General features: G+C 38.7%; 1 protein-coding gene across 1 annotated transcript; it reads left to right on the forward strand.

Moving 5' to 3' along the window:
- The first annotated feature begins 1,030 nt into the window (after positions 1 to 1,030).
- LOC104561410 (alpha-1-antitrypsin-like) lies at positions 1,031 to 8,792 on the forward strand. The gene is made up of 5 exons (XM_061998823.1): positions 1,031 to 1,066; positions 4,443 to 5,091; positions 6,563 to 6,833; positions 7,469 to 7,616; positions 8,601 to 8,792. Exons 1-5 carry the CDS (start codon positions 1,031 to 1,033, stop codon positions 8,790 to 8,792), a joined length of 1,296 nt encoding a protein of 431 aa, XP_061854807.1.
- Positions 8,793 to 10,362: the final 1,570 nt, after the last annotated feature.

Here is a 10,362-nt window from a genome sequence, read left to right on the forward strand (position 1 = left end):
TGGTCCAAGGCTTCCCTCAGCCAAGGCTCACATTCTGCTGCCTTGAGACATTGCCATTTTTTATTTTGCTTTTCTTTCAGAGCACCCAAAATAACAGGAAAGTTATGTAATGACCAGAAAAAATATTTCTAGAGCGTGAGGCCTCAGGTGGGCATCACATTCAACAGAGCATAGCAAAGGCTACCTGAGGTTCCAAGGCTTGCTGAGCATTTGCTGATGAAAAAATTTAAGCAGATCATCCCACAGATACTTGAAGTAAAATAGAATTAGTACAGTCAGGTGGTTAGGGATGAACTAAGGTGTAAATCAGAGCAGCAGTGCAGGCACATTTTTCAGGTTACTCACTCCAGAAGCACATCTTGAGGTGGACTTGCTGTTGGCTTATAGAACCTCTGCTGATTTCCCTGGTAGGACAATGGACCTCTTTTTCAAGCCATGACCTCATGAGAACTCTGATATTTAAGCAAAGGGGCAGATTTTGCAAGAGTTTCAAAATCAATCCATGTTGATTTTTAACAAGAGAATAATACAAATGAATGTCTGAATGTCAAAAATATTTACATTTATGTCTCTGCCATTTTTTTCACTGTACTTGAGTATGGGTTCAGCCCAGAGTCATTCAGAGAATCCAGAATTATCCCTAGTCCTTGCATACAATTCTTTACAGCATTGGCTCTCTCCTGCTACCTTCCTCTTCAGTCAGCTGTACAGTTGCATAGCAGACTCCACTGCCCAGGCTTCCTCTTCTGATATGACTAAACCAAGGCTCAAAGAAAGCCTCCGAGTGTGGGACTGTTTCTGAACTGATGCTCAGTTCATTTTGGAAGAATAAACAAGTTGCATGTTAATTATCTCTTTTGCTTTGTTTTCCATAGAACAAAAAGTTAGTTTGGTTTAGCATTTTTTGGTAGGTGTCCAAACTGCACAGTCAGGAAATTAAAGCCCCAAGGCAGGCCATAGCACACCTCAGGAGATGTTTTAGCACTTGTGCCATTAGCTGGCAATGAACTAGGAAGGTACATCTGGTAGAATGGCTGCTCATGGCCATGGATCTCTGCTCTCCAAAGTGTGTTTGTCTGCGGCAATTTATGCATGTTTGGAGACAGCAAACATTTAAGCCAGCTGGCTCAGTGATCACAGACTTCTACCTTCTCTGCATGGCTACATCACCTTTATCTGCATCCTCAGATAATCTTGTTCTGATCCATGTAATGTTTAACAGAAGCATAAATGCTTAACCCTGCTCAGCTGTATGACTAAAGGAGCAGAAGAGAGCAGTCAACAATCTGTCTTGGAGCACTGTGAGCATCTTGCTGTTTTTTTGTTGAAAGACCACATTTGTGCAAACATTTTAGCTTAAACATTCATTTATTTTAAATGCAGTGGTTTTGTGGCTGGCAAAAGAGAACAGTCTGCTCTATCAAGCCTCACTTGACCTACACGAGCACTCCAGGCAACAGCAGGAACTGATATTCTAGCAAGAAAAAAAAAAAAGAATTCAAAACCAAAGTACTTAACAGTAAATTTTGTCTCTATCTAAAATGAGCATACAGAGTTTAGCTGTATTCTGAACAAAAAAGTGCTGAGTCTGTAGATACTGTAAAGGGAACCTAGTTGTATGACCAAGACCATGGATCCCAGTAGATAAAGTACCTCTGAAAGGAGCACAGCTGGGGACTGGGAACAACTGTGATTACACTTACACAGTTCCTTGTCTCCCCAGGATCCGGGGACTCGTGGCACACCTTCCTGAGCAAACAGCAAGGAGTCCTGCAAGGCACAGCAGAGACCTAGATGGACTGAGCAGGCATTCTCCTGGCTGCTTGTTCAAACCATGCATCTAAACAGTTCATCCAGCTGTGGATTTGAGTCAGACAGCTTCACAGCTCTTACATTCCTCTGAAAGGATCATAGGAAATAAAAATGTATCATTATAACAAAGATGTATTGGATGAGTTTGCCTTGATTCCTTACTGGTTAATATTAAGAAGTTGCTCTCTTTTTGTTATTTGCTGTTCTTTGGGATTGTGCCTTGGCTTACTGTTTATGTAAGTTATAACAGTCGGATTTGTTCAGTATTGTGGCTAGGCACTAACAGTGATAGCACACATTTTATACAGTTTCTTCAAGTGCTAAAGTCTACATTAAATACTTTTCAGATCTTGATATATTAGATGGTCCTTACCAGATACAAAGAGAATTATTAGGTTGTGAGGAGACATTGTGCCTGAAAGATGACAAGTTACCATTAAAAATACAGCTAAAATTACCCTTTTTACATAAATGAATGAAGTATCTTCTTTATTAATTAAGCCAAGAGAACTCATTGGCTTCTGAAGTGCAACCAATGGCATCTCCTCTGAGTAAAAGATGAGATATTGATACTTTAGTGGAGTCCAGCAGGCTGGGTAGTATGGCTGATAATAAGTAGTATTCCCTGCAGCTTCCTTGCCCTGACCCTGGCAGGAAGATTAGTCCTGGGCAAAAATGTGCCTCCAAATGAAAAGTTGTCTCCATCTCAGCTAGTATACGGGGCAAAACAGCTGCCCTTGGCACAAAAATTCCATTTCAAACAAATATTTGCTTTGGAGTTGCATACCTTTTGGGATGTAACAATACATTCTACTGACCAACTGAGCCCTATGGTCTTTGCTCTCTGGAGTGGTGTGGAAATATGCCTACAGCGTCCAAGAAAACTAGCTTCATCAGCATTCAGCTTTGTCCATCTAGTTAACATGAAGCCATGTAATATTTAACAGCAGTATGAGTAAAGCAGCAAGGAGCAGTAGAACTCATAATAGAGGAAGACCTTTCTGAATGAAATGTGAGTACCCAGCTACCTTTACCTTAATGATTTTGATGCAGCTGTATGGCATTTATCTAGTGATTAAACATATCTGCTTTCAAGGGTGAAACCTGGTTTCTAAGCACTCAAATGACAGCAGAATTTAATTTCAAGAAATACTGAATAGCAAATTCTGGGCATACACTACAACAATTCTACAGAGTATTACCACTCTGAATCATTATCCCAAACAGCTCTTTCATATCTAAAAGAAATCTGTTTCATTAACAAGGGAGAAATATGACTTCCCAACTACCGATCTTACTTTTTATCATTACTGATATTCCCTAAATCTTGTAACCAGATAATCAACACCAATGTGAGTGGCCTGTCTTGTTCACACCTAGTCCAGACAGGATTCACAAACTAGTTTTGTTATGCCAATCTCCCCTGTAAGTCCTAGTTTACTCAGACTCAGAAGCACAAGGTGGCTCCCTTTCCCCCAGGATATTAGTGGCCAAAGTATTGATACAGAACGAGGGAATTCCCAATAAATATCTTATCTGCTCTGCTGAATCCACTGTGACAATGCGCTTGCCATTGACCAGCAAATGAGCCAGTAACTCATGATCTGCTTCCATGAAGCTGTTCCACTTCAAGACATTAAGTGAAGGCTATTTATTTTTCTAGTCAATAGTACAATTTTTAGTTGAAATAGCTCTTACCTATTTTCTGAGAGGTTAAACATCTTAGACACTACAAATCATCCCAACATGTTCTCTGTCTGACCAGTAAAAAAGAAAGCAATAAAAGAGGCCACAGTCATCAGAAGTGGCCAAGATGCCATGATCTAGGCTCATTGCTGAGTGCTACTTGGTCTTTAAGCCTTTTTACCTTACAGAAGGAGGGTTTCTGGCTGATACAAGGTTTGGAAAGACTGCAGGCGTCAAGCCCACACTGATGACCTCACACTCCCATGATCAGATCAGGGGTACACTCAGAGAGGAATCCATCTGGAAGACATGTGTCACATGAGTGGTCATTTAAAATAGAGCCTCCCATGCTGATCTTATTAGGTATTTTACAAAGTTCTCTTGCTGTTAGTCACTTTGTATGTTAAAATAGGTCAGGAAAGAGAGAAAGAATACTACTTCTGGGTGTTGCAATCTCATATTGTTTTCCATTAATATAACACTGTTGTTTGATGTAAACCTCGTTCTATCACTAAGAGCATCATAATGCTGTGTTCTTACATAAAAGAATGAAGAGTTGTTTCTTATGTGCTGACTCACTATTGAACAGATTTACACAGAGACAAAAAAAAAAAAATCAGCCAAATAGACTTTTCTTTTTTTTTTTTGCTCTCCTGACTTATTTTTCTATAATACTCACATATTTCTTCACATTTCTTTCTCCAGTAACAAGGGATTTTTGTAACTGGAGTAAAACAGAAGTGAAGCAGGCAGCAATGGATAGTAACTATAGATAAACACAGAAGCAGAAGGATTTAAAAACCACTTTTATAGAATAAAGAAGCAGGTCAGGAGATAACAGTAATTACCAGGCAACTGTTGAAGGCAATAGCAGATAGAAATGAGATGTTGACACAGGTGATCTCCATCACTCAAGACCATTTCATTCTTTGTCCACACAGTAGCTGCAAAGGATGATGAAGGCTACCCTCCTGCTCTGCTTACTGGTGTCTATGCTTCACCCCCCCATCCACAGCCTGACTGATGAGCTCAAGGCAACAGATCCCCAGGAGCCACATCCCCATGAGGGAGATCCTCTTGAGTCCTGCCAACGGATAGTCCCCAGCAACACAGACTTTGCTTTCCAGTTTTACAGGCAGGTGACCACCCAAGAACCTGACAAGAATGTTTTCTTTTCACCAGTCAGCATCTCCACTGCCTTTGCCCTGTTAGCCCTGGGCTCTAGAGGTACTAGCAAGGCTCAGGTACTGCAAGGGCTTGCTTTCAACCTCACCAACACCCAGGAGGAGGAGATACATGATGGCTTTCATCATCTCCTCCTCTTGCTGAACCGCCCTGACAGCCAGGTGCAGTTGAACATGGGGAACACTCTGTTCATGGACAAACACCTGAAGCCACTGAAGACATTTCTGAAGGACATAAAAAAACTGTACAAAGGAAAAGTTGTTTCTAGTAACTTCCAGAATTCCACTGAAGCTAAAAAAGAGATCAATGATCACATAAACAACAAAACTCATGGCAATATAAATCAAATACTTCAAGATCTCAGTCCAAATGCTCTACTGGTAATTGTTAACTACATTTACTTTAAAGGTGAGTCACATAGATGTTCCTGCAGTACCTCAGTTTCATCTGCACTGAAACAAATACCCAGATTATTTCTGAATTACTTTTAAAAGAAAGTCCAGTGTCAGGATTAGGCTATTATGATAAGAATCATTTCAAGCTGTCACACTTTGAAGCCTCTTCCACATGGAAATTTTTCTAGCATATGTTTAGGCTCCTAAGTGTAAATGTTCATTCATTTGCAATCTTCAAATTTTAAGGTATTGCCAGAGCACAACAGATTTACAGATTTTTTAATTTTTCTGTCCCACTTTATCTACTTATTATTTAAAAAATTACAATTTTTTCACACAATATATGAAATAGAAACATAAATTTAAAATATGCAGATTAGCAAAAATTGCCAAAAACTTAATTTACTTAGAGTATGTACCTATTAAATGTATAGGTACATCTGGAGTTGAAGTCTAAGTGTTATACAGCTTATCATCACATTATACATATCTTAAGAGGTATTTGTGAATGTGTTTTGGCAATGATTAACTTCCTCTTAGCTGTTAGATCCATTTGTAGAAGCATGTAGGACATACATGGAATTTACAGCCCCAAAAGGCATCTTTGGAAATAGATGAACTTTCATCAAAACAGATTTTAATTCAAGTACTTTATTAAATTTGGGTGTAGTCTGAGACGTTTATTTATGGTACTGAAGTATATTTTTTTTACTGGGGGCACAGAGAAGAAAGCTCAAATATAAAGTAATCAGAGTACTGCAGAGTTTACATTCCATTATTTATTTTTCCATTTTATTTTATTTCTTTGCAATAGTAAGAAAAAGAGAACATACTAACAGAATGGCAAGCAGGCATCCCTGTATATTTGTGTAGTGAATGATCTAATTCAACACAAAACAAAATGTGACCATTATAAAAATAAAATTATAAAATAAAACCATTTTTAAGATTAAAGCCCTGGAAACCTTATTCCAGTTACTGGAATGCTGTTATGAACAGACTCAAAAGTCCAGGTTGTTCTTGCACGAAAGTTTTTCTTCAGTGCTCTAAGATGAACATCATATGAAAAAGCATGGAAGAAACTTAACATGCTGCATTTTAAAAGGCAGACATCTTCTTGCTTTAAAAGAAGATGCTTCATCACTTGCTTTAAAAACAATATTCTGAAACCAGAAAACTACTTGTTTGATCCTGGTCTGATTTTATTTTCTTCAAATAAAATTTAAGATACTATGGTGAAGCAACTTCATGTAATTTATCTATCTGACTTAGGAAGTTGTTGTACAAGTCCATACAAAATATAACCTGGGATATTTAGTTATTCGTGTACACAGTACAGCAAAAAATTACAGAGAAACAAAGTTTTAATAAACTTGGAATCACTTTGATCTTCAAGTATCAGTGTACATCTTCAGATACGGGTTTATCTGGTGTACATTAGTCTGGAGTATATTAACATACCCTCTTTCTCTTTTCATTTTAAGCCTACTGGGAAAATCCTTTCAATATTAAGGGGACTCACAAGGATTATTTCCACGTGAATGCGAAGACTTCAGTTGAAGTGAAGATGATGACTCGAGATGGATTTTATAAAACATATTCTGACAGAAAGCTGTCTTGCGAGGTGGTGCAGATTCCTTACAAGGGAGATATTGTAGCGTTATTTATCCTGCCCAATGAAGGAAAAATTAAACAGTTGGAAGATGCCCTTACAAAAGACATTGTGTCTACATGGGAAAAATCACTCCAAAGACGGTAAATATAGGAATTTGATGTGATTATTTAAAGTGGTCAGAATCTGAAGTCTGAATATGATATTCAGGTTTTACTGTTACTAGCCTTTGCTGTCAATTGGAGATTTAAGCAATGGAATAGGTATAAAGGGACAGACCAAATGATCTGATGATTTTATACTTTCAACAAAAATTAGAGTCAACATTTGCTTGTGATGAGGGAAGAGGTCTACGACCTGGGAAATTTATTTTTTCCGCCATATATGTTCTAACTGGTGATGTCTCCATTCCCCTTGTCTCAAGCACAATGTGTTAACAGTGGTAATACTGCTACACAGCAATCAGATCCCTCAGAGGGGATGGGATGTGAATTCCAAAAGAAGAATGTTCAAGGATAGAAAGAGAATGCAAACTTAGTCCCAAAAATGCTGGCATCAGCACTGTTTGCTGTCCCTTCAAGTGACTGTATTGCAGAAACATACAAGAAAGCCAAATCCATCCTCCAGACCATCATTTTCCTATCATCTTTTTGTTGGCATCTTTTTTCAGTTGAAGACTAACATTTTAGCTCAGAAGGACCAGCAGCAAGCTGGGAGCCTTCAGTCTAAGGTATACTTTGATTACAATAACTACCATAATTTTCTCTTGAATTAACAGGAGGATGGAAGTGTATCTTCCAAAACTATCCATTTCAGGCATCTATGACTTGAAAAAGATGTTCATGAATCTGGGTGTAACTGACGTGTTTTCTGACCCAGCTGATCTATCTGGAATCACAGGAAAGCCTGATGTGAAGGTCTCTAAAGTAAGTTTGTTAGTAGAAACAATGGTCTGTGGGTCCCTTAATACTCAATTGTCTTGCCCTAAGCTAAATTGTGAAATTTTACTTATTACTAGAGCTGACTGAGACACTAAACTAGAAAAATTAGCTTCCACTTCAAACTCTCTAAGACTTCTCTAAGATCTAGAGATAAGGATACTGTCTTCTATCTGCCAGGTAAATGTTGGGAGAGACGTGGCATATGTCCCAGAAACTAAACACAGCCCAGTTTTTACATATGAAAGAAGTGCCCATGGATATCTGTGTTGGGGATGCCTTGCATCAGCCCATCTAGAAGTAAAAGTAGCCTTCTTCTAACATGTGTATTCTATCATTTGAAAGGTTTTTAAAACTTCTGCTGCCGTTGAAGGCCCTAATGAGAGTTAATGATGTAAAGATAGATCAGACTGGAGGAAAACATCCCATCTAGTAAAAATAACGTAAAGAGAAACAGGTAAAGAGACGAGAGAGGCTAGCATTCTTACAGTCATTAGGAAAGCAGCAATTACAATGTTCTAATATTTATGGGCTTGTGAAACAAAAAGATTAAAAACACCCAACAATTACATATTTTTTAAAAACCGATATCAAGGTTGAGTCTAAGCTATAATGCAGGTGCTATTAAGGATGTATACAGAGTAGTTCAGGAGTACAACTTCCTTTCCCTCTGAAATTGGCATTCCTTGTGAATTTGCTTGAAAATTCTACTTTGAACCAAATCCACAAGGTGTGCAGTCTCTCAGGTCTGCATTAGATACATGTGTGGTGAGAAGCATTGAATGTGGTAATACTTACCTGTTGAGACAACATTGCTAAAAAAATCACAACAGGCTATAGCAGCCCTCTTCCTGGTTCTTGGCCTACCAGCAATTTTTGTGAAAGTCAATAGCTGAATTAATTTAGTGCTAACTTGAATCACTTCACACTCTGAATTCCACATATACTAATTATTGCTGTATTTCATTGTAGGCCACTCACAAGGCCCTGCTGAAGATTCATGAGAATGGCACAGAGGCTGCAGCAGTCACTAGCACAGATTTTCTTCCTCATTCTGTTCCTCCTGTTATTAAGTTCAATCGTCCATTTTTGCTGTGGATTGTTGATCAATATACTCAGAGCATACTCTTCATGGGAAAAGTTGTAAACCCAACTGAGAAATGACTGGTCTTATTGATTTGAATTGCATTATTCATGCAATTATAGTTCAACATGATTAAAATGATATCAAAATAGTTACTAAAAATTTTCTTTTTCCAAAGAAATTAGACAAGCCTGTGGTTATTCTTATAAACACTATTCTTGCCTCCTCCTCCAGTAGAAAGTAACCACTGAGATACACCTATTGCTGAGTTATGAATAATTTTATAAATTAGCCTTTTAATAACCAATGCATAACATCTTTCAAAAACATGGTAAGTATACAGATGGGAAAAATATTGTAAAACATGCTAAGTAAAAAAAAAAAGATTGAAAAAAGAGGCCACTCTCAACTTGAGAGTAGGAAGGAAAGAAAAAGCTGAGGTTTGCTCCAGCTGCTGCCAGCTTGCACTAGGTCCTGCTGCAGGAAGACTATGTGGAAATTTAGAATACAAATCCAGTCCATTCAGGGATATTTTAGTTCTTTTCCACATGGATGTCATTGGTGAAACAAGGTCATGTTGTATTTCCAAGAGAAAAAGATTGCTCACCTCTCTGGGATCTCTGCTACAATTTGACATTTCTCTCTTAATGCAGCTGTAGGGATCCAAGGCAGTGTCAAAATTCAGAGCCAAGGCCTGGTGTTTATCTGGAGCACCAAGAAAACGGATGTGTGCCGACAGAAACACAGCCAATCTGGTGTTGTGTCAGCATGACTCCTTCCCTGCTCCAACCTGTGGGATCAACAGCAGATATTTAACAGTGATAAATGTATTTCACACTGCTCAGGGGCACAGTAGCATAGACTAGGTTAAAAAAACCCAGACCCTTCTCAGTGTGTTGAACCTCATTCAGTTTATTTAAATATCCCAGGTTAGGTGGTCAGAAGTTTCATTTTTTAAGTCTGAAGTGTGAGTCTACAGGGTCATGAGGTCAAATTGATAACAAAGCAATTAGTATCTGAGAAGGATCTACTCTGTGAAGTCCAGCCTCTCCAAGGCAACTGTTACCTGCCACCCGCCACCCCAGCTTGTGCAGTTAGAGCATTTGCCTTGGGTTCAGAATCTTCAGGAATATCCATGTTCAGATCCTTCCCGTTGCTGAAGGCAGACAATCCTATACCTCCAGGTTGGTCAGGCTGACCCCTGTGAAAGAAAAGCTAGCATTGGACCTGGAATGCTGGTAAGGATATTTACTTGGAAGATGGAAATTCAGATCTGCCTTTCCCTGGATGTAGAATGGGTTTGGCAAATAAATCCTAATGAATTCTCTGAAAACTATACTGTTGTATGGGTGGTGGCTGAAGTAATGATGTTTTGTGACATTAGTAAGGCTTCTATGAAAAGGAAGGCATAGCTTTAAATCACATATTGGGGAAGTCAACTTCTTTCAGACCAGGCCTCAGCACTTACTTTGAAGGTCAAGTCTGTTGCCATACCCTCTGTTAAGACACTCACAGCTGATGGCATCCACTCATGCTTTTAGCTCCTTTCAAGGTAACAAACTCTCCACAAGCATCCTATGTGGAATTAGTGGCTTAATCAGAGCTAGAATATTTTGGTGGGCTAAGACACCCACAAGGTACAACTGGCAT

This window comes from Colius striatus, chromosome 6, assembly GCF_028858725.1.
Source record: "Colius striatus isolate bColStr4 chromosome 6, bColStr4.1.hap1, whole genome shotgun sequence".
NCBI classification, from domain to species: Eukaryota; Metazoa; Chordata; class Aves; order Coliiformes; family Coliidae; genus Colius; species Colius striatus.